This window comes from Sabethes cyaneus, chromosome 3 (genome assembly GCF_943734655.1).
Source record: "Sabethes cyaneus chromosome 3, idSabCyanKW18_F2, whole genome shotgun sequence".
NCBI classification, from domain to species: Eukaryota; Metazoa; Arthropoda; class Insecta; order Diptera; family Culicidae; genus Sabethes; species Sabethes cyaneus.
The window spans coordinates 29,816,441-29,840,810 of NC_071355.1; the positions used below are offsets into that span (position 1 = coordinate 29,816,441).

General features: G+C 40.9%; 1 protein-coding gene across 1 annotated transcript in view; it reads left to right on the top strand.

The window, feature by feature from the left end:
- The window catches only part of LOC128744693 (E3 ubiquitin-protein ligase RNF13), a 39,481-nt gene extending 18,480 nt beyond the window's left edge, over positions 1–21,001 (top strand). The window contains exons 2-8 of the mRNA XM_053841864.1: positions 6,398–6,989; positions 7,049–7,236; positions 7,321–7,412; positions 18,256–18,455; positions 18,523–18,709; positions 18,772–19,309; positions 19,369–21,001. Of these exons, the coding sequence (XP_053697839.1) occupies positions 6,858–6,989; positions 7,049–7,236; positions 7,321–7,412; positions 18,256–18,455; positions 18,523–18,709; positions 18,772–19,309; positions 19,369–19,804 (1,773 nt within the window). The 5' untranslated portion in view covers positions 6,398–6,857 and the 3' untranslated portion in view covers positions 19,805–21,001. The remainder of the gene's footprint in view (positions 1–6,397; positions 6,990–7,048; positions 7,237–7,320; positions 7,413–18,255; positions 18,456–18,522; positions 18,710–18,771; positions 19,310–19,368) is intronic.
- Positions 21,002–24,370: the final 3,369 nt, after the last annotated feature.

The window sequence follows — 24,370 nt, forward strand, 5'->3', positions numbered from 1 at the left end:
GGAACACCCAGACGAGTGACCAATTTCGTCCATAAACAAAAACCTATCGTGCGATACCTTAAATGACACTAGAATTCAATAACTAGACCAATGGAAGCCAAATTTCCTATCTAGGGTTAGATTTGGTCTTAACTGAACATACTTGGGGGGACCCCGGGAACCCCTGGGAAACCAATAATCAGGGTGGCAACTACCTGGAAAAACCTGGAATTGTCAGGGAATTTGAAATTACTTGGAAAACCCTGGAATAATCAGGGAATTTTTAACAAAATCAGGGAATTTTTCAAACAACCCAAATGATCGATTCATGGAGTAGTCAAGAACATTTAGAAATAGATAAAAAAGTACGGCACACAAGCGATAGATTGGGTTATCGATAATTAGCTCAGTGTTTTGCAAAGGGCCTTATTTTGCGAGGTAAGTGAAGTGATATAACAAATTTAGTTTGCACTCACTTTGCGCGTTTCGTTTGGCGTTAGTCAAGTCGAATCGAATGACATTGAAGTTTCAGGACGGACATTTTGCGGCATGTGACACAATTCGCAGAACATCGAAGTAAATGCTAGTGGCACCGCAGCGAAGTTCGGTTTTCGAGAAAAATGTTGGAGAAATTCCACTGACTCACGGCAGTACATAAACTTGCCGTACTGTTGTAACAAATTGTAACCAAAATGCGGGTGTAGCGATCCTACCTTCCACGTTATGAATTTTTGGCTCTATCTTGTAAATCCCGATCAATCCATACAAAGTGAAATAAGCCGCGTTGGTCAGAAAGTAGAATCGCAACCAGTGGTTAAGCGAAATTAAAAATTAGCTCAATTAAACTGCTTTTTTGCATGGCTTATGGCTCGAAGAACGAAAATTAAACATACGAATAGTTCCGCGTGGCTGTCAGGAAAAGCACCACGGCGCACAGTGGTCCCATTGGTATCAGAACACGCGTTTTTTTAATTGCGCCGAAATGGTTGATTATACTGGTTAAGTATGTTCAGAGAAATTTCTCAGCGTTAGAAGCTCTTTCATATGGCATGAACGAGTATCTGATTAATCCCCCTAAAAGTTAAAATAAAAAATTTATTTTTTGAACAGTAAGAGATACAGCAAAACAAAGTTCTACAAAATTTTTGAAAAGATTATTATAAAGAACTTTGCCAAAGAAAGTAACCTTCTAGCTATTATAGTTTTAGAGATAAAGAACAATTTTTATGGAGACTTTACGAAAATCAATTTTTTGAGCACAGTTTTTTCTACAGTATTTATACGCATTAAACATGTTCAGCAAAGATTTTCTAACAGTCAAATTACATACTTTTGTAGAATATAGTAACTTGCTATCGTCAATATTTGCGGAGAAAATTAATGTTTTCGTTTCAAAATTAACCAATTTTCAACAGTAATAACTCCCAAACATGCAAATATATTCAAGCCATTTATTACCTATGTGAAAGTACAAGAAAAATACTACAAAATGCAAAACAAGTTAGCTTGACCCTGGCTATCCCTCTACCAAAACACTCGCATTGAAAATTGTTACTCGGTTGAATTTAATATGGCGTAGTGTAAAAACCGTGTTATCCCGATCAAGTAAAGTGTGCAAAATAAATTATGAAAATGTGTAATCGATTATTAAGATTTTCAAAATTCGTTTTCGGATGAAATTTAATTACTGCAGTTCGAGGTGTACAAATTTCGAAGCGCATTTGAAGATACTTCATCTTCACTATCGCTGTTACTGTGCATATCAGACCTCGTCAAGTATTATCAGCTCGAAAGCTGCATCACTAAACACGTTTTCTGATGAAGAACTGAAGACAGTAACTTTTTTCGTAAAGTACGGTTACGATGGAAGATGGAACCGCAGATCTTAGCGAGTATTAGCAAACATTCATTGATGATGATGGCACGAAGTCCAACTCAAGCCTTTGTGTCACATCAATTGTTCCCAAATTGAAAGCATTAACAAATGGAAAGAATATATTCCTAAATCCACATCCATCTTCGACCAGATATGTTTCTTTGAATTAGCCTAATTAGATCGTCTTCGACCAGGTATTGCCGGCCGTTGCATCTCCAGTTTGCAAAGGAAACGACTGCACTAATGCTGCAAGAAAAAATTAACATAGATCAGCAAATCGCAAAAATTCATCCTACATCCATTGAATGTGAAGGTAGAACGGTAGTGGTTACGAGCTGATGATGACAATGGTGGACAAGGACATACAACAGTTCCGAACTCATCACACAAGGAAGATCTTCAGAATGGCTTCAAATACGGATCTTCTGCCGTCTGTTAGAATCTTCAGATCCGGTAATTTCTAGCATGAGGGAACTACCAAATAACAAAAACGCCATGTCCTCTGAAGATGTACCTACTGCAACTGTTGGTCAGTACATATGATATGCACAATAATAGCGATAGTGAGGATGAAGAATCTTCAAATACATTTCGAAATTCGTACACCTCGAACTGCAGTAATCACATTTTATCCGAAAACGAATTTTGAAAATCTTTTTCTCTTCAAATAATCCATGCTGCTTGGATTACACATTTTCATTATTTATTTTGCACACTTTACTTGATCGGGATAACACGGTTTTTACACTACGCCATATTAAATTCAACCGAGTCACAATTTTCAATGCGAGTGTTTTGGTAGAGGGATAGCCAGGGTTAAGCTAATTTGTTTTGCATTTTGTAGTATTTTTCTTGTACTTTTACATGGGTAAAAAATGGTTTGAATATATTTGCATGTTTGGGAGTTATTGCTGTTGAAAATTGGTTAATTTTTAAACGAAAACTTTAATTTCCTCCGCAAATATTGACGATAGCAAGTTACTATATTCTACAAAAGTATGTAATTTGACTGTTAGAAAATCTTTGCTGAACATGTCTAATGCGTATAAATACTGTAGAAAGAACTGTGGTCAAAAAATTGATTTTCGTAAAGTCTCCATAAAAATTGTTCTTTATCTCTAAAACTATAATAGCTAGAAGGTTACTTTCTTTGGCAAAGTTCTTTATAATAATCTTTTCAAAAATTTTGTAGAGCTTTGTTTTGCTGTATCTCTTATTGTTCAAAAAATAAATTTTTTATATAACTTTTAGGGGGATTAATCAAATAATCGTTCATGCCATATGAAAGAGCTTTTAACGCTGATAAATTTCTCTGAACATACTTAACCAGTATAATCAACCATTTCGGCGCAATTAAAAAAAACGCGTGTTCTGATACCAATGGGACCACTGTGCGGCGGGTTCGAGAGCTAGCCGCAATGGGCACTAAAACTCTGCTTGCGAATAAACTTGCGCGGGAAAAAGACCAGATGAGGAACTCATGGGAGGAGCGTAATTTGCTGGTCGGCAGAATAAGAGAAAGTGATTGAAGAATTCACCTAGGGAAATAGAGTAGGTGGGGAAATTTTTCTCAATATCTCGTAGATTGATAAACAATACAAATATCAATGATCGAAACACATTTTCAGTTAAAATTATATCGCAATATGAAACCTAGAATTTTATTAAACACCGGGAAAAACCAGGAAAAATCAGGGAATTAGGTTTTTCGTATCCAGTTGCCACCCTGATAATACAATGTGATACATTTTTGATAATAAACACATGTTCGGAATTGGCCATTCTGGTTCTTGGTACCCAATTTGGCTTACTTGGATCTATCTTAAAAGTTGTAGTGTGATTTGAGGCGTCGTATGATGAGTTTTTGTTCATGTTCGGAATTGGTCATTTCCTAGAATTTTCCGGAGTTCCCCAAACATGTCCAGATATGACCAAACCTGAGCCTAGCAAGCAAATTTGGCTTTCATTGATCTAGTTATTGAATTTTAGTGTGAAACAGCTGCAAATGCCCTGCCAAATCATAAATTTTCGTACAAATTTGTCGGCAAAAACAAATTTAAATTTGCTTGGAACATCCCCCCAAGCCGTATCCAAGTAAAATTTTTGATCTGGCATTTGCCCGAAGTCTGCCTTGACATAGGTTTTAGCGTCCACCCGTCGAACTTGGTTACCACCCGGTCGTATAGCTTTCGAGCACGGACTTTGGCCACACTTCTGTTTTATGGCTCGGTTTGGATGTTTGCTAGCTAGATACGACTTGATTCCTTCCCGGAGTCGAGTTCTCCTCACGGTATTATGGGCAGAACCGAATTTTCTGGCCAAATCACTGTCCGGCAGATTGGGATTCCCCTTGTTGGTCTTCAAAATCTTTCCACGCAGTTTCCGGTCGACGGTTCCGTTCCGATGATTAGCTTGAGGCTTCCGAATCGTCGTCAATGTTTCTTTATACCGTTTGATAACGCGCCATACGGTATTTCTGGACAATTTCAGCTGTTTAGCTAGCCTAGATGCAGACCACAATGGACTTTCCAAATAACTGCGCACAAATTTTTCCCTTCTTTCGGCATCCATGTTGTTTGTTTACAGAATACAGTCGTTTTGCGGAATGTCAAAAATACATAGGTGAAGCTAACAAAATTGGGCCGACACGTGGGCGCCAAGAACTTCCAAATCTGTCCACCAAGAGCGCCACAATATGAGCAAAAATTTGTTCCAATTCTAAATCAAGCAAGCCTTTTTAAAGGACGACAATGCCCATATCAATGGTGTCTTGGACGCATCGTTGCAACCTGGATATGATGGAATTGTACGAGTGGTTATAGTTCGTATGTATACCAAGGAATATCGCAGAACTGCATCAAAAACTATACTTTCTTGCTACTGCTTATCCGGTGGACTCAACGCGGGGATTATGATGCTGTGTTCTAAATAAATAAACACGAGCCACAAATTATCCAAAGACCAATTCTTTCAATCTTTTCGGTGAACAAACGTAGTATTACGCCATGTGCTCGTGTCTAGAACACAAGCATTCAAATGTTTTTGTTACAAAGTTGCCTTTTCGTAAACTTTTAAATATTTATTTATTGAGCGATAACATAAATTGAAATGTATGAGTTTACTCTTCCAACTGTAAACAATACATTGCTTATACTTCAACGTTCGAAGGAACTTTCTTTGCCTGATAGCCCTCTAATGTTTAGGTCTTTCACAGTCAAAAACGGTGTTTGTCGCACGAAAGCTAGTCAAAATATTCGACTATCTCGATGTCAGCAGAACATGAAAATTACATTCACCCCTCGCCGGGCCGGATAATGACGTTGTATTTATGGTATCGGTCGAGGCCCTACTGAAAAAAAAAACGAACAATTCTTAGCCCTCAAGTCAGGCGCTAGGGTGGATCGATTACTACTGGTAGAACAAATCAATTTGCTTAACCGAGACATGTTTGTATGCATAGTAGTGGTTCGACTTCTTTTCAACTGAATTAGCTTATGATTTGCAGTTGATGTAAACAATTCAGATTTCATTCATAGCTTGGAGGCGACTACCCTACGGGCAGCCATCTCCGTATCTTCCCCTCCCATTCAGGAAGCTGCGTGAAACAATCAATATTTACACCCCATTATAGTAAAGCAGTTAGCAAGTGGTTGTATACTACTACATCACGAAGCAAAGCAGAGCAGAGCAGAGCGCTACACTGCTTCAAGGCTGAACCATATGACGCAGGGAGTTGGTAAGTGATAGGCTGAGGAGGCTGATATGGTTGTCCCTCCTCGGGCTCAGCAGGGCTCCAGCCAGCGCACGCAAAAGTCTGCTCTGCGGGGCTGATCTCAACTCAACTCAACCTGTAGTAGTTGACGGAAAAAGCTGTTAAAAGTACTGACTCGCAAACTCCACAGCCAGCTGGCTTCCTCCTCGGCTCGGCACTAACGAGGTCGATGCTTGAACACTATGCACAATACAGCCGAAATGAAATGAAATTCATTCTACTGATTATGATGGTGGTTATATCTAGTGGTGCTTTTTTTTTGGCCTTTTGCTAACTGTGAAGGCTCCCGCAAGCATGTTGTCACTTGATGCCCGATATAATCAGATGGGGGCGCTGAATGATACACAGCAGTGGAAACATTACGATGAAATGGATTCATTGACCTTTTGGGTTGATGACAAGAACTATGCGTGCCACACAAATCAGTATCATAGAATAATTTTGAAATGCAAAACGTTAAAATGTTGTATGTACTTCTTCCAAATCTTCATTCAAATGCAAACCTCTTTCAGCTTTGCATGCAAAAAACTATTCATACATTGTTGAGCGATGAAGGAGTGAACTCATCACATTTGCAATCTATACAAAACAAGGTTATTTATATTTCATAACAACTGCCAAACCTCTCTTATCATCTTTCTGACTTCATGCTCCTAAAATATTGCCACAGAGATTTGGCACTTTCACAGATCGCTTCTAACATTAATTTTGCTAGCTACGTGATCACTCGTCAAAAGCATCTACTGATAAACATTTTCCTTTACTTGCAGATTTCTGTTAGATCGATACGGATCACTTCAACGCACCGGTGGAGAGGATCGCCAGTTACAGCTGGCTGGCAAACACCGTAGACGTATCGGTACAGTCGCAAAATGCTAAGCTTGTGCTTGCTCCTCCCAGTCGGTAGTGATAAGCAATGAGGAGTAGTGACTCACAGTGGTGGCAAGAAGAAATCGGACGCTAAATTCGTTTCGCACCACACACACCGTCGGGTTGCATTGCGTTGCGTTACGTTACGTTGTTGGTTGCTGCGCTGTGGTGATTGAACTTGAATGAGAAATTATCAACCAAGTAAAAAATGAATGGTTTGGATTCGGCACCGCTGTAAAAGTGATAACGTTTGTGGGTGTGTGAGTAGGTGCATTAGTTGCAAGCGCCTTCAATCCTAGTGTTGCCAAAGTTAGTTTTTTTTCTAAAAAGGAAATCCGGATCCACGGTGGAGCACGCGCGATGGCTTCTTTCATGCTGGCCTGGCTGCTGGCTAGGACAATAATAACAAACTACTATCTAGTCATCCTAGTGTCATCGGTTTTCCTGCTCAAATTCTCCGATGCGGATATATTGGTATATCAAAATGATCAGGTATGGAGAAACTTAGCCTTGTTATTTTCATGTTCTAATTTATTTTTTTCGTCGCAAAGCTTTTGGAAGAATTTCGCGATTTTCCGGCCACCTTCGGTGGCGACATTCCAGAGAGTGGACTAAAAGTACGAGCCGTCCAGGCGGAACCCGTAGACGGGTGTACTCCACTGGCGGCCCCGCCGGAAAATATCAGCTCGATGATTGCCATCGGTGGCGGACCGAGCCGATTTGCCGTTATTATAGCAAGGTAACAGACAAGGCTTTCTGAAATGAAGCGAGAGTCGAAAGCCCACCTACCGATACCTACCAACGGTTTTTACTTTCGTTCCAGATATAATTGCTCATTCGAGGATAAAATTCGCAATGCACAGAATGCCGGCTTTGCAGCAGTTATCGTTCACAATGTCGGCAGTAACGATCTTGGTGAGTAGTTTGTTAGCTATCTGGTGTATATCTACTTTTACTACTTTTGAGTATAAATAAGTGCCCATTAAAATGTTTATTTTCGGGTTTGTCTTTGACATCACTTATTTCTAAATTTCATGAATTCGAAGAAAAGAACGTTGACGATAAAATTCTGTCTTCTGTTTCTTTTTTCTCTGGTTGGGTTTTCTATACAAAGCTCAAAAATTATAAAAGTCTTTCCATACGTCTACCAACAAAACAGAATAAAGATATTCCAAAACGCTGTTTAGTTTTCGAGACAAAGGCTTAAACAAAGGTTGGAAAATATGTTTTTCAGGAGCGGTGTTTTATTGCATCGAGTTTATTTCATGAAGCAATAGAGTACCTAGGTATCTATTACTTACTTTACTGTAGTGGTAACGGTCCGTTACCGTTCCTAAACCGAACGAATTATGGTCCTCCAGTACCGTCGGTCCTGGGCTGCCGTTCTCCAATCTCCACGAACACCAGCTGAAGGTGCATCGTCTTCGACAGCACACACCCACCGGGTGCGGGGTCTGCCTAGGAGTCTACGGCCTCTTCCTTTCATTGGGCATTCTGGCCACGTGTCCAGTCCACCGCAGCCTGCCAAATTGCACTACCTTCACTATATCAACATATTTGTATACTTGGTACCAGGCTTGGCATACACTTTTCGCTTCGATTTTGCTCTTTTGATTACTGCTTCTCAGCCAAGCAAAATTTGATAAAGTGATGTATGGGGCGTTTGTAGAATTGGTTATTATCTACAATACTGCTGAAGTAAGCATTACTGTGCATTTTGTACTTATAGCTCTATAAGGCTGCTACCCTCTTGGTAGCAAAAAGAGCGCTGATGCCCTACAGCGCCGTAAATACTAAAGATAAAACTTCACTTTCTTCAGCAATATTATAGATAATTACTAGCTCTACAAATGCCCCATACACCACTTTTTCAAATTCTGCTTGGCTGAGGAGCAGTAATCAAAAGAGCAAAATTAAAGCGAAAAGTGTATGCCAAGCCTGCTTGGTACAGCTCATGATTCATGCGTCTCCACACTCCACACTCCGCCACACTTCATTTTTCATTTTGCCACCAAGTATAGATCGCAGAATTTTACGCTCAAAAACCCCAAGCACTCGCCGATCTGCTTCCTTTAGCGTCCATGATTCGTGTCCGTTAAGGGCCACCGGGAGGCTTAGTGTTCTGTAGAGCGCCAGTTTTGTGCGAATTTGCAAACTACGGGACTTCAGCTGGCTACGTAATCCGTAGAAAGCCCGATTCGCGGCTGCAACTCGTCGTTTCACTTCGCGGCTTACATCGTTGTCACATGTCACGCGTGTACCAAGGTATATAAATTCCTCCACTACTTCATATCGTTCCCCAACTAACCCACCTCGGCACCAACACCACTTGGACTCCCACGTTCCCTACCAGCAACCATGTACTTCGTTTTGGCGTTTTGGCGGAGTTTTTGGCATATTCTAGCATTATCTGCCACAGCTCATTTCGTTTAACTGAATCGTACTCCGCTTTGAAGTCCACAAACAGACGGTGTGTCTGCAAGTTGTACTCCCGCAACTTGTCTAGCAACTGACGCAGGGTAAACATCTGATCCGTCGTGGAGCGACCCTCACGAAACCCAGCTTGGTACTCGCCGACGAAAGGCTCCACTAACGGTCTCAGTCTGCAGAACAGGATACGGGAAAGCACCTTGTAGACAAAATTGAGCAATGTAATTCCTCGATAGTTTTTACACTCCAGTCGATGTCCCTTTTTGAAAATTGGGCAAATGGAACCATCCAACTTCCTCCCAGATCCTGACAATGATCCGGTGGATTGCTCCGTACAGCTGCTTGCTCCCCGCTTTTAGAAGTTCAGCCGGGATATCGGCCTTCCTGGCAGCCTTACCGTTTTCAGCTCACTGATTGCCTTTTTAACCTCCTCCTGTGTTGGTGGCTCCACAGCTTGACCATCGCTTACAATTCCTATCCTGTCCTTGCTGATCTCCGCATTTACCTCTCCATTCAACAGTGTCTGAAAGTGCTCCTTCCACCTGGCTCCTACCGTCGTTTTGTCGGTAAGCAGGTTGCCAGCACTATCATTTCACATCACAGGCATGGCAAAATTCCTTCATCTCACCGTTTTATAGAAACTCCGTATGTCGTTGCTGGCGTATCGCTCTCGGCACCGGCGAGCACGTGCTCCTCGCACTCGCGTTTCTTTAAACGATGGATTCTTTTTTCCGCAACTCTAGTCTCTCTGTACCTCTCTCTGTTTTGACGCGTTGCCGCAGTGAGCATGCGATTCCTGGCCTGGTTCTTTTCATCTGTCACTCTCTGGCATTCAGCATCAAACCAGCTGTTACGCTGTCTTCCACGCGTCGTGCCTACCACCTCTCTCTCAGCTGTATGTCTTCCAATAACTGGACGGAAGAATTCCTCCCTCCCTATCTGCGCTTTTGCATCTCCGATGATGATTTTCACGTCGTGTTTTAGGCACTCTCCATAGGCTTTTTGCCGCCACTGTAGTAGATGATGTGGTACTTGAAAGAAGTGCCTGCAATAGGGCTTACTGCACGAAACTCCCTTTGTCCGGAATTTGGCCACCGAACTTCCTAAATAGCAGCGATCTCCACTCCGAGTTGATGAAGCTCTCGAGCCAGCAAGCCAACCCGTCCGGTTTATGGAGAGTTCGGACATTCTAGGTACCAAGTTTCCAATCGTTTCCTTGTCCCTTGCCGTGTCCTATACCGATTGTTCCGTCCTGAATTTCTTTCTTCGTTATTCGTGGTAATTGAGTTCTCGGTATACTACCTCTCCGGGGTCGCGATACCTACATCCCGCTGATGGGTCTGCCATCTTCGGTATAGCTTGCGGGATACAGCATTTCATATTCAGCCACCCGTTTCGAGACAGACGCTGTGTGAGCCGCCCCTCACCTGGAGAACAGGCGCTCTAGTTCGCACCTCCTAGCTTAGGCGCCAGGTGGGAGCTTGAGAGAGCCAGTATTATGTTTGACGCTCCTTCCAGGTAACTCTCTCCATTTCACTCCCACCTAGGTATCTATATGATTTTTTATTCACTCTTTTCCCGTGTTCAAACACAGCCCCTTTTGCATATTTGGACCTGCCCCTCTTCTTAGAGACTACTCCCTCCTTTTGGCCCACCAATGTTGATTCCCTTACATCAAGGAACATGTATGGCAAGATTGGTGGAGAACGGTCCAGTCATTCCGGCGTTGCGGAGCATACCCAAGTAGCAGTTTAAGTTTTATTACGTTCCTCTAAGTAGTAATTTTCATGACCAATATCATAAAACCGCTAATAAAACCCTGAGCTCCACTATATTCTTCTGATCAAACAATCAAACGGACTTCCGACCTAGTGGCTCGATGCTTGACAACCACCGCAAAACCTAAAAAAGTTTTTTGTTTTGTTCCATAAAGTTTTGTTCCTTCTGGCAGAAAGCTAAATCAGTTCGCTAGATTTGTAAACTTGAAAATATTTATCCGTGCGAAGAAAAGTTACAGTTTAATTGTCAAATTATCCTGATCGATTTGGTTTATAGTGATCGTAATAAAATATCCGATAGAATAAATAATAAATTTTCAGCAGTTTCCGTTGTTGTGCAACATATGCGCATTAAATTTTATCGTGCATATTGGAATGATTGGTAGATAAAATTAACGCGCCAACGACATTTTGCAATTTTTGAAAACCAGTTGTTTAAACATAATAAGTATGTTCAATTAGTCAATCCTGATTTCTTGCAAAATCATTCTAGTTGCTAAATAAATAAAATAAATAAAAACCGGTTAATAATAACTTTCTTTCATACTTTGCTTTGGTGATTTTTGTTTACGGGCTAAAAGATATTAGAATATGGCAATATGATCTCACATAAAAAATGTTTTCGGTGTAGCGCAGATTTGGACGGCCATCAAGTTGAGTGATCGCTTACATTTTCTGTGTGCGCGCGACAATGATCTAATGTACGCTCACTGCCAGTCAGTTTACTCGGTTATGAGGAATATTTTGCCGCTTGATAAGTTAGTCATATTGGGCGACTTCAATCTGCCAGATATGTCGTGGAAACCCGCCCAAACCAGTTTTCTCTATCCATGCCGGTGCAACGAATGCTACAATGCTCCATCAAGTCCATAAACTAAATAACGAGTCGTACGAGATTGCTTTCCTGTCATTGGACACGACCTACTACTACTACTTTACCAGCCGAGAGTCGTATCAAGAATTCCTCTCGACTTCGACCTGGTCGAGCGATCTAGCACATTGGGCCCCTCTATTTCTGGTGCCGGTAGGGTTCTTGAAGAGAACGGATTTTACTGAACAGTGTCCGGCATTCTTGCGACGTGCCGGCCTACCGTAGTCTTCCCAGCAGGTGTACGATGGGAATCTCCCCAAGCAGTGCCTGTAGCTCGTGATTCATACGCCTCCGCCACTCTCCGCTTGCCGTTTGTACTCCGCCAAAAATAGTCCGGAACACCTTTCTTTCAAATTCGGCTAGTGCACGTATGTCCTCCGTAAGCAAAGTTACTGTCTCAAGTCCTAGCGTTTTGTAAATCGTCAGCTTTGTGCGGCTGCATATGCTCCCAGTTCGAGGCATCTTGCGGAGGGAAAAGTAGGCTCGATTTCCAGCTTGAATGCGTCGTTGAATCTGCTTACACGTATTGTTGTCGGCGGTCATCTCTGGGCACCTAAATATACGAATTCATCAACCACTTCTAGTTCATCGCCGTCATAGTCACTGTCCGTCGTGGGTGGCAAACGTTACTTTCTCGGGAGCCTCTTACTGCCATGTATATTTAGTTTTCAATGCATTGACAAAACCCTATCCTCCTAGCCTTCGTTTTTAGTCTGGCGTAGATTGCCTCCACCGTCCCAAGGTTTCTAGTAATGATGTCGAGGTCGCGGTCGTGATCAGCCGCGTCAGTTTGTCCGGAAAAGCGTACTCGTGCATTATCTGCCATAGCTGTTCTCGTTCAACTGTATCGTATGTTGCTCTGAAATCCACGAAAACATGATGCGCGGGCACGTTGTTTTCTCGACATTTCTAGAGGATTTGTCGGAAAGTAAAAATTTGATCAGTAGTAGCACGGGCCTCCATAAAGCCCGGCTGTTACTGCCCTACGAATTCTCTTGCTATTGGGAATAGACGACGCAACAAAATCTGGGAGAGCACCTTGTAGGCGGCGTTGACCAGCGTTATGCCACGAAAGTTACAGCAATCTAGCCGGTCGCCCTTTTTGTAGCTGGGACAAACTATATCCTCTATCCACTCCTCCGATAGTTTCTCCTCCTCCCAAATCGCTGAAATTATTGAAAACTAGTTTTACCGGGAGTCCCTCAGGATCGTGGTCGACTCATTCCGTGGTTGTTGATACTTGGCCAAATTCTCTCTCGTGGATACGCCTAGATTGTTTTTCCAAGCGCTTTTTTTCTCGCTATCGCTTGTTGGCATTCCCCGTCAAACCAATGCTCGAGGTTTCCTCACCTAGCACCACGGTTGCGGCCTCGTTGACGGCCGAGCGTATCATGCTCCATCCGTTTTTGAGAGTCGAAGCATCTAGCTCCACAGAGGACGACAGAGCTTCGCCCAATACGCGCGTGTAGCTTTCGGCAACTCGCGTGTTGTCTAACTGCCAAATGTTTAACCGAGGGGGCGGTTTTGTCGCAAGGTATAAACCGTCGATAGTTTTAAGCGCACATGTGCTGCTACTAGGTAATCCAAGGTAAGGTCCAAGTCGATATCCGCACCCCGTGAGGAGCGAACGTTGGTGATGTTCGAGATAAACCGGCCCTCGATGGGAATATGGTCGATTTGGTTCGATGTTCGTTGGTCAGGTGATCTTCAGGTGGCTTTGTGGATATCTTTGTGGGGAAAGAAAGTGCTTCTGATCACCAAGCCTCGGGGAGCTGTAAAGTTGATGCATACCTGGCCGTTATCGTTCGTGTCGGTGAGCAGGCTAGGGGACCCGATCACCGGTCTATACATTGCTTCCCTGTCCACCTGGGCGTGCATATCCACAATGATGCTTTTGATGTCCCGTGGTGAGCAGCTGTACACGATCTGCTGAGCCTTATAAAAGAATCATTGCAAATTGGGCATGTGCCACATGTTTGGAAGGAATCGTTAGTGGTTCCCATTCCAAAAATCGATGGCGATTGTTGTTACAAACCACAAAGCGTTTCACAATAACGGGTACTGCATATAAATGGTTTGAGAGCTACTTATGTGACAGAACTCAAACGACAATTTTTAATGATTTTATCTTAGATCCCGTGAGGAACACTAGGTGTACCCCAGGGGAGTGTATTAGGACCCCTATTATTCATTATATACATTGTTGACGTGAGTCAAGTCTTACGTTTCTTTTACATCAATGTTTTCTGATTGATGATATGCCATAACACACTTGAATGTAGATTTGCGCTCGCTGAGTAGATGGTTGAAATTCAAACAACTAACGTATAACGTTGGATACTAGCAAAACCAAATTCATGGTAATATTGCGCTATAGTTTCAATGATCACGTTGATGTAGAGTTTGACGGTGAAATCATTGAACGGGTACACGAGATTAAATTTCTTGATGTAATTGTTGATGACAAAATCGAGATCAATACCCATATTGACATAAAAAAATGCCAAGAAGTACGGGATTCTATGTCGTTTGAAAAAAGAGCTGAATATTTTTAGTAAGATTTATCTCTATTGATCAATCATCTCTCCCCTCTTTGATTTTTGCATTTCCATATTATTTTTAGAGAATAAATCACAAATATCGAAGTTACCGCGCTCACAAAATCGAATTGTAAAGCGAAGTGACGTCCATAGATATAATACTAGAAATGCGGCAGAGATTAGAACACCTTACTTTATAAGTGCTTGTCAATTTTTGTTTCTTTAAAGGAATTAATGTACACAATTCGATACCTAGGCCCATCAAATGTCAATGACGCTATCAGAATTTAAGAGACTTGGCATTTCACACGTAAAGGCTGTATTTTCAGCTTTTTAGTTTAAATTTTTTAATTTAAATAATATTTGACAAAGTTCTTGCAACTGATTATTTAATTTGGACATCTGTTAATCTAGCATTTTTTAGAGATTAATAAAGCACTATTATGTTCGTCACAATTATGTTTGGGGGGGGCTCCGTTGCCGCAAGGTTACCGAGTCTGCTTTGACAAGCGAGAGGTCGAGGGTTCGAATCTTAGTAGAATCAAGCCATTCGATGTCAAGTGATTTTAGCATGGGTTTATTCTCAGACCCCTCCAATTTACCCTTTCTTCGTGCTGAATTCTATATTTACCCTCTGTTAAGTGTACTGGCTACTGGTCAGAGGTACGAATGAGTCCTCGCCAGGGACGGCTGTAATATGGGATAGTGCTGGCAGCGAGGAATACGTGGGTAAAGTAGATCAAGCTTTGAAGGAAGGGTAAACCCCAATACACGCAAGCACGCATAAAATTTAATAAGCATATCGCTCACTCAATAGCGATTATAGCAAAAAGAAATGCAGTGCAGGTCATACAGCATACACCCGGGCGATATTACAATAGATCAACTATACTGGTCGCAGTAATGAGTCCACACATGAAAAAAAAATGTTCGTCACCATGGTGGTGATGGATTTTGTAAATGTTAATGTAGTTAAAACAAGAGTAGTCTTCAAAGGTTTGAGAATTGCACGCATTGAACAGATATAGAGGACTGATTTTAAATTTGACTGTTCTTTCTATTAGAAATATCTGATCTAACTACTAAGTAGTTGACAAATTCGCGAGTGTTCAGGAAGATTTGGATGCTTCTACTGGTTATTAGATGTATAATTTCCTAGCCAGTCAAGGATTTTTTCAGGTTGATAATTTTCTGACTTCCCTGGATGAGGATGCCCTTGCACAGTGGTCCAAAAGAACGAAAAGCGGAAGTTTTCTCCTAGTGTCCTTTGCTTTCATTTTATCATTTATGGTTTTCAGCACTTTTGTTCGTATGAATATCCCTCTTAATCTAAAACTGTCAAAAGTTCGTTGCGTTGTATGTAACATTTATCAAAGTAGTAACATTGCATACGTTCAATCCTCAAAAGATTTCAGAGTTATTTCTATGTGCATTTGGAAACAATTTAACAAAATCAAAAACACAAACTATTGCTTTCCTGTTACCTTACATAAATTAAAGATTATTTTTATTACCCATGGTTCCCCACGTTGAAGGAATTTTACCAATTCAATCCTATTTTATCAACAGCACATCTCGCAGTAAAGAATTTGCGATCTGTTGGGACAACGAACTTGTGTCATTTTTTCTGGCACACTTCCCTAACACAGACATAAAATTGGATTAGGTTTAATCGCGTTCGCAAGAAATCTGTTGGCACGAGGAGGCTTTGTCACTCTTTGTGGCGTACTTCCCAAGCAAGGACATAAAAATGGTCTAGGTTTAATCGCGGTTCGCGGTGTTAAGAATTCTTGTTGAAATGAGGAAACTTTGTCACTTGTTTTGGCTTGCTTCCCAAGCACAGATATCAAATTGGTATAGGTTTAGATCATCGTATAGAATCTTCCAAGCAATCACGAAGCGAGTTTTCTGGTAAAACATAGGTTCAATATTTTCAATTTTTCAATAGTTCGACATCAAGAATCCATACTTTTTTTCATTTGGGCCAGTTCTTAGAAGATTTTCCAATCGATTAGTGTAAGAATATTGGAAATCGTTCGGGAAACCACTAAGCTGTTAGCGTTCAAAACCTGACCACTTTTCTAGAAAGATTTTTTGGAATGATATACCAGCTACCTTTCTGAAAAACGTAGTCCTACGTCAAAAATAACTTTTTTGTGTTAGGAAATATAGACATAATTTCTTCGGCAAAGTTGTAAATTTCTATCTTTATCGAGTGCTGAACTATAGGGCATAACTTTTTAAAACTTCTTTAAAAATAAGTTTTTCACACTTAGCTTTTGTTAGTTGCATTTTACAAAAATACAATGTTCTAGGCAATTATCGAAGCTCTCAAAATACACGTTTTTGCAGAGACCGCAAATCTCATGGACCTTCACTTGCTGAGTTATCGCATATTCAAGCTTTAAATTTCCATAGGTTTACGAGCCCATGGGGTAAAATGGGGCAAGTGGATTTATGAAATTAGCGCTTCATCTTAAAGCTTAAGTCAAGTACTATAAACTTGTATGGGTTCCGTTAGTCCCCAACCACCCAAATGTGAGTACGACAAGCATACGTTTTATGTGTTTCGCATTCGCTAAAGGCTCGATACACGTCCATTTTTTGTGTTAGTAGATAGACACATGGTTTCTTCGGCAAAGTTGTAGAAAATATATAAACAAACAATTTTGCTAAAGAAATGACATTTCTATTCCTATCGAGTGCAGAGCTATAGAGCTTTTCCATGGAAATTCTATTTATACGTAGTTATAGGAACGTATATTTCCTATAACTTTGCCGAAGAAACCATGTGTCTAACTACGAACACAAAAAAATGGACGTGTATCGAGCCTTTCGCGAACGCGAAACACATGAAACGTATGCTTGTCGTACTTTCATTTGGGTGGTTGGGGACAAGCGGAACCCATACAAGTTTATAGTACTCGACTTAAGCTGTAAGATGAAGCGCGGATTTCATAAATCCAGTTGCCCCATTTTACCCCATGGGCTCGTGAAGCTATGGAAATTTAAAACTTGAATATGCGATAACTCAGCAAGTAAAGGTCCAAGAGATTTGCAGTCTTCTGCAAAAACGTGTGTTTTGAGAGCTTCGATAATTGTCTAGAACACTGTATTCTTGTAAAATGCAACTAATAAAAGCTAAGTATGAAAAACCCATTTTTAAAGTAGTTTTAAAAAATATGCCCTATAGTTCAGCACTCGATAAAGATAGAAATTTTATTTCTTCAGCAAAGTTGCTTGTTTTTATAATATTTACAACTTTGCCGAAGAAACTATGTTTATATTTCCTAACACAAAAAAGTTATTTTTTTATTTTCGTTATATATAGTAAGCGATGACCAACTTTTGACAGTTTTGGGTTAATGATAAAATGAAAACAAGAGACGCTAAGAAAAAAGATCCACTTTTCGCCCTTTTGGTCTACTGTGTCTTGTATGTCTCAAGCTGGGTTGAAGGTTGGGCTTGTGCTTTGCTTGCTGATTACAGCGGCAATCGCCTCGTCAGAACTGCTTCGACTTAGTAGCGGACTAAACTGGGTGTCGGCTTATCTGGAACATTCCCAGGTATGTTTAGATGTGGCCTTGATGACGCCTTGAACACTTAATACAACTACCAATGGTCTAGTTTTGCAATTCCGAGTTATAAGAGGTGTCGCATGATGGGTTGGTTATGATTCAAGATGCTTCTATGTTTAAGTTCTGTATATTCCGGAACTTGTTCCGGCCTTGTAGAGGCCGTTCCTAACTCAATACTTCGTATAGTGCGAATACAGCGAAGCATCAAAAGCTTTTGAACGCAATAAACTAAGCCATGGCTGGTCTGAGCACCTGTAACTCAAGAACCCACAAATCCCACAGAGCACAGTTAAACAATTTTTCAAGGTCAAAAGAAAAACTTGCGTAATTCTGAACCATTTCCTACGATAACAAATTTGAAAGAATATATTCGATCTGATTAGATTAGAGTGTTGATGTTTTCAATCGACCAACCAACTTATGAATTGACACCAAGTGTATTATATAAAGTTATTCTGTATGAACGAACAAATCATTCTAGCCCACAATCACCTGTAGCTTATCTTTTATTCAAGCGATAACGCTTTTTCTTTTGTTTGATTGACGCTTCCTCTTTTGCAGAACGTATGTCGGCTAACCATGCCGAAGATATTGTCATCCCGTCGGTTTTCATCGGCGAAAGCAACGGTTTGTTTATCGTCGAGAACTTTATGTACCCGCAGAACTATGCGCTAATAATCACCGACGACGTTCCATTCAATATCAACAACAATTTGATAATTCCGTTTGCCATCGTCGTTGGAATGTGCTTTATCATTATGGTAAGGTCGACCTTTCTTGGAACTACCCCTTGTCGAATCGTAATTTCTCACTTTCCCTTGGGTACAGATTTGCTTTATGATCATACGATGCATACGGGAGCGTCGCCGTATGCTACGTCACCGCTTGCCCAACAGTGTGCTGAAGAAGATTCCGATCGTGAAGTTTGCCAAAGGAATGCAGTACGAGACGTGCGCTATCTGCTTGGATGATTACATCGATAACGAACGGTTGCGGGTATTACCGTGCCATCACGGTAGGTTATTCTGTAGTTACTCTATTACGCAGTGCGTATCTTAAACAGCATGTTTCTTACAGCTTATCACGTCAAATGCATCGATCCATGGCTAACGAAAAACCGCCGGGTCTGTCCGATCTGCAAAAGAAAGGTTTTTGCCCGTGGAGAACGTCGACCACCTCGGCGGCGCTCCTCCACCGATAGCATGTCCTCGTCCGATGCCGACGAAAACACTCCGCTACTGAACGCGACCGACGCTAACCAACCGAACAACAGTACGTCACCTGCTTCGCCAGCCGCAACGGATAACGAGCAGAATGGCACGGCGGCGAGACCAGAGCGACGCTCTAACGATGCCCACGTAGTCAACATGATCTCTGACGACGACGATTTGTTGGACGATAGCAATGTCCATGCAGTGACCAACTCCACACCGAGACAGCTCTTGGGTACTCCTCAACGGCGATTTAATCCGTTCGATCGAGTCGTCCAATCGCAGATGTCTGCGGCTAACCATGGCCGGGATGCCAACAGCAGCGGTGTTGATGGAGGCGATTCACCCTACAGTCCGATCGGAGAAGAAAACATGCCCGCTAGTACCTGGAATCGGTTTGTGAGGTAAGCGGAAACCACTTTAAAATTATGTTGATTGAACTAACAGTAGATTTCTGTTTTAGAAAAATGCGTTTCTTCCGCCGCAACGAACCCTCTCCGGAGCCGCCATCGGACGACGACATCGAGCCGGCCACCGGTGAAACCAGCATCGCCAACGGTACCGTTAGTGGTCGAATTTCCATCAACAGCGCCGTCGCCGCTAGCAATAACATCCTCAATGGTAATCTCAGCGGATCGTTCCATGGCGAGGATACGACCGACGACGAGATCGTGGGTGCCAGCTATCGGGACGAAGCCAAACGCCGACAGATCCGTTCGGCACCGAATCTACCCTCGACAAGCGGAATGGCATCCGGTAGCGGCGGCGCTGGAGGAGGTGGAGGAGGTCGGCTCGGTGTGGCTGCCCTGCCGAATGTTAATTTCAATCCTAGCCAGTCCGGTCGGGCCAACGCCGGGAGGAGAGCGGGTGGCCCCTCGGGAGGACACTATCCGGTGTAAATAGACCCTTAAAATACTGTGTATGTACTATCTATGACAGGTAAGTCAAGTCCATAATCGTCGTTTTTTGAGCAGAAGATACAGTGAATTTAAAAGAATAAAACGCAGCGATTAGAAGTGATACAATATAGCGCGCGAGATACGCAAGGAAAAAACAGCTTCCACATACATCACCGTGTTTTTCCTGTTATTTCGCCGAATGCTACGAGGCAATAGTGATATCTTCATACGTGAACGGTTTTATTTCTTTTCTGAAATCAGCAACTTGTATTTAGTTTATTTTTTTTGGTTATACCTTACAATATTCTATGAGTTGGAATTAGGGCAGAAATTTTAGCCTCGTTAAAATGGAAGAGATCATAGAAATAAAACTTCTATTTTATCCTGTATGATAACTAAAATGTGATTGGATTTTTAGAAGTCTTACTTTTAAGCGTGTAGTTATTTAACCATCAGGAATTATCATTTTTTGAAAGGAATTATTATTACTGATTAACAATCTTTGATAGGTTGAACCTTACTAGACGTAAGGTGAACTACTGAACACTTATGCATAAGTCAACCCCATTATATATTCACCTTGTCGAAGAATTTCGTCGTAATAAAAAACAAGGTTATTGCAAGCAGTTTAGTACACATTTTTTGTAAACATATTACTACTAAAAACTACATCGTTTAGGCATAATTGTGTTGTTTCAGATTCGCCTATCGATTCGAGTATACATATTTACCTGCTAGTAGAGTACCCTGTTTCGTTGTTTTACTTTTCTACCTGCATTATTGAAGCTACAACAATTAATCGATCGTTAGTAGAGCAGCTGTATCATATTAGCCATCTAACCATAACAAAATAATTTACGGATAATAAGACAAAATATGTAACTGTAACTTGTAACATCAAACACAGATGATCCCCACAGACAACCTAGCGTGTAAGGGCGAACAAAAAAAAAAAAAAGAATGCAAGCAACTACCTACTGCCATCTGCAATGCTGGTGTTGTTTATACATAGATTACCTATTATACCTATATGTAGTTGTGCACTGAACTGTGGGCATTGGAACAACAAACAATGGGTGTAACCCGGACAAAAGTAGTGAGTTTATTTTTTCCTGTTTTCTTTATTAGACGCGCATCATAGAAAACTACGCAAAATTACATATTTAGTAGGTGAATAAAAGTGAAAATTAAACGAAAAATCTATAGGACTGCGCTGATTTTCGTTGGGGTGGTGATACAATATCACCTTCTGGATCTGCAGGTCATGGTGACAATTTTTTTACTATTGGTTAGCAGCAAAAATGCGTTACGGACAAGATATAGTCTACACAGGAAAACATGTCTAACGTAGATACTTATCATCTAATTAGAGGCTTATTTGGCTTTACTTATCATTGTAACAGAAAAACTGTTCATAACCATAGGCCTATCATTACAAAAAAACTGTATTTGGTATGTAACTAAGTTCTAAGTTCGATGATAATTTGTGCGCAATCGAACAGAACCAGAGATAATCGGAAAGCGTAATATCTGAGGAATATGGCGGGTGGAGTAGAACTTCCCATTTGAGTGCTTCCAAGTAGGGACTTTCGTTTTTTTTTTTCAGCGATTGGTTATTTTTATAGTCCTTTGTTGGGTTCTTGGTTGCTCTTAATTGCGTCTTTTTGTCCTCATTTGTAGTCTGTTTTTTGCATTTCTTAGCGCTGTTTGGCTATCGTTTAATTGCCTCTTCATCGCCTTTTATGCATCAATTTTTAGTTCTTTCGTCGTTTCTGACATTTTTTGTCACTTATCTGGCCTTTCGGTGTACTTTCATCGTATTTTTGTCGTGTTTCGGCTTTTATTTTCATCAGCTTTTCGCCGCCCATTTGCCTTCTTTTATTTGCTACTAGCTGACCCGACAAACTTCGTATTGCCACAAATTATCCTGTGTTGTACATAAATCATGAATCTCGGATGATCTTTGTTATAATCTTGAGTTTTGCAAGCCCCCCAGCGGGCGGCGCTTCCGACGGCGGGTCACCGGCAACACTCGCGACCGTCTCGTCCTGAATGATCTAGTGTTACTATAGATAGTTTTTGTGGTCTTGTATTGACTAAGGTTGTATGGAAGAGTCTCGAATTTCTCGAGTTCGATTAGTTTTTGAGTTTCGCAAAAATTTCTGTTTTATTTGTATGAGAGTCCATATCCCCCTACCACAGGGGTGAGAGGTCTCTAACTATCGTAAAATAAATTCAAGACTCCAAAATCTCCCACATGCCAAATTTGGTTCCATTTGCTTGATTAGTTCTCAAGTTATAAGGAAATTTGAATTTCATTTGTATGGGAGCTCCCCTCTTAAAAGGGGAAGGGGTCGTAATTCACCATAGAAAAAAATTCTGCCATCTAAAACTCCCAAATGCCAAATTTGGTTCCATTTGATTGATTAGTTCTTGAGATAAGAGAAATTTGCATTTCATTTGTATGGAAGCCCACCCTCTTAAAGGGGAGATGGGCCATAACTCGCTTTCTAAAGAAGAGAGGGGTCTCAATTCACCATAGAAAAAAATCTTGCGTCCAAAACCACTTACATGTCAAATTTGGTTCCATTTGCTTGATTAGTTCTAGAGTTATGAGGAAATTTGTATTTCGTTTGTGTGAGAGCCCCCCTCTTAAAAAGGTAAGGGGTCCTAATTCATCATAGAAAAAATGGTTGCCTCCAAAAACTCCCACATGCCAAATATGGTTCCATTTGCTTGATTAGTTCTCGAATTATGAGGAAATTTGTATTTCATTTGTGTAGAAGCACCCCCTCTTAAAGTTGGGAGGGGTCCTAATTCACCATAGAAAATATTTTTGCCTCCAGAAACCTCCACATGCCAAATTTGGTTCTATTTGCTTGATTAGTTCTCGAGTTATGAGGAAATTTGAATTTCATTTGTATAGGAGCCCCCCCCCCCTCCTAAAGTGGGTAGCGGTCCCAATTCATCGTAGAAAAAAATTTTGTCTCCTAAAACACCCACGTGTCAAATTTGGTTCCATTTGCTTGATTAGTTCTCGAGTTATGAGGAAATTTGCATTTCATTTGTATAGGAGCCCCCCTTCCTAAAGTGGGGAGGGGTCCCAATTCATCATAGAAAAAAATGTTGTCTCCAAAAACACCCACGTGCCAAATTTTGTTCCATTTGCTTGATTAGTTCTCGAGTTATGAGAAAATTTGTATTTCGTTTGTATAGGAGATCCCCCTCTTAAAGTGGGGAGGGGTCCTAATTTACTATAGAAAATATTCTTGCCCTCGAAAACCTTCACATGCCAAATTTGGTTCCATTTGCTTGATTAGTTCTCGAGTTATGAGGAAATTTGTATGGAAGCCCCCCCTTTTAAAGAGGAGAGGAGTTATAATTCCCCTTATAAAGAGGGGAGGGGTCTCAATTTACCATAGAATAAATTCTTGTCACCGAAAACACCCACATGCCAAATTTTGTTCTATTTGCTGGATTAGTTGTCGAGTTATGCAGAAATTTGTGTTTCATTTGTATGGAAGCCCCCCCCTCTTAGTGGGGGGAGGGGTTTCTAACCATCACTAAAACCTTTCCTGGCCCCAGAAAACCTCTACATGCATACTTTCATGCCGATTGGTTCAGTAGTTTTCGATTCTATAAGGAACATACGGACAGACAGACAGACAGAAACCCTTCTTTATAGGTATAGATATCTATTTGCTATTTTTTCGTCGTTCTTAGCACGCCTTTCCGTTATTTTTTGTTGTTTTTTTTTGACGTCTTTTTGTCATCTCCCTGGTTGTATGTTTGTTGCCTTTTCATGGTCATTTTCCCAACTTTACATCACATTTAAGTCGCCTGTTCGTCATTTTGTGACTCCGTTTTTGCATTTTTCGTTACTTTACCGTTGTTGGCGTCTTTTTTGTTGCTATTTTAGCATCTTCATTTTGGCAACGTCATTTTGTCAATTTTTTCTTCGTTTTTCTGTCATCTTTCCATCGTTATTTTTTGTTGTATTTTCGTTACCTTTTTGGCACCATTCCTTGCTCTCCCATTTGTTTTGAAAAGAACCAAAATTGCCACAAAAGACGATCATTCGCAATGCCCTTATGGCATATGAAAAAAAAAACAACCAAGCAAATGCTGTTTTCTTTACTGTTGTTTCGTCATTCTTTGTCGTCTTTTTCACGCTTTCTAAACCACTTTTTTGACGCTTCCTGTTTTTGTTTTTTTTACTTCTTCCCGTCGTAATGCTAACGGCTTTCTGTCGTATATTCGTCACCTTTTATCGTTTTTTGCATGGTTTGTCGTGTTTTTGAAGCTCTTTAAACGTCTTTTTATCATGTTTAGGTTTCTTTTGCCGCTGTTTTGGCGTGTCATGTTATTTCCATCATTTTTTCGAGCTTAATTTTTGGCATTTTTCGTTAATTATTTCGGCGGCTTTTTGACGTTTTTGTCGGTAATTTTGTTGCTGGGATTTGCTTGTTTTGGGGTCTCTGTTCTTCGTGTTTTATTGCCATCTTTTTGTTGTCTTACCTTTGTTATACAATATAACAAAGGTTTAGGAATTGGTCGAAAAACACG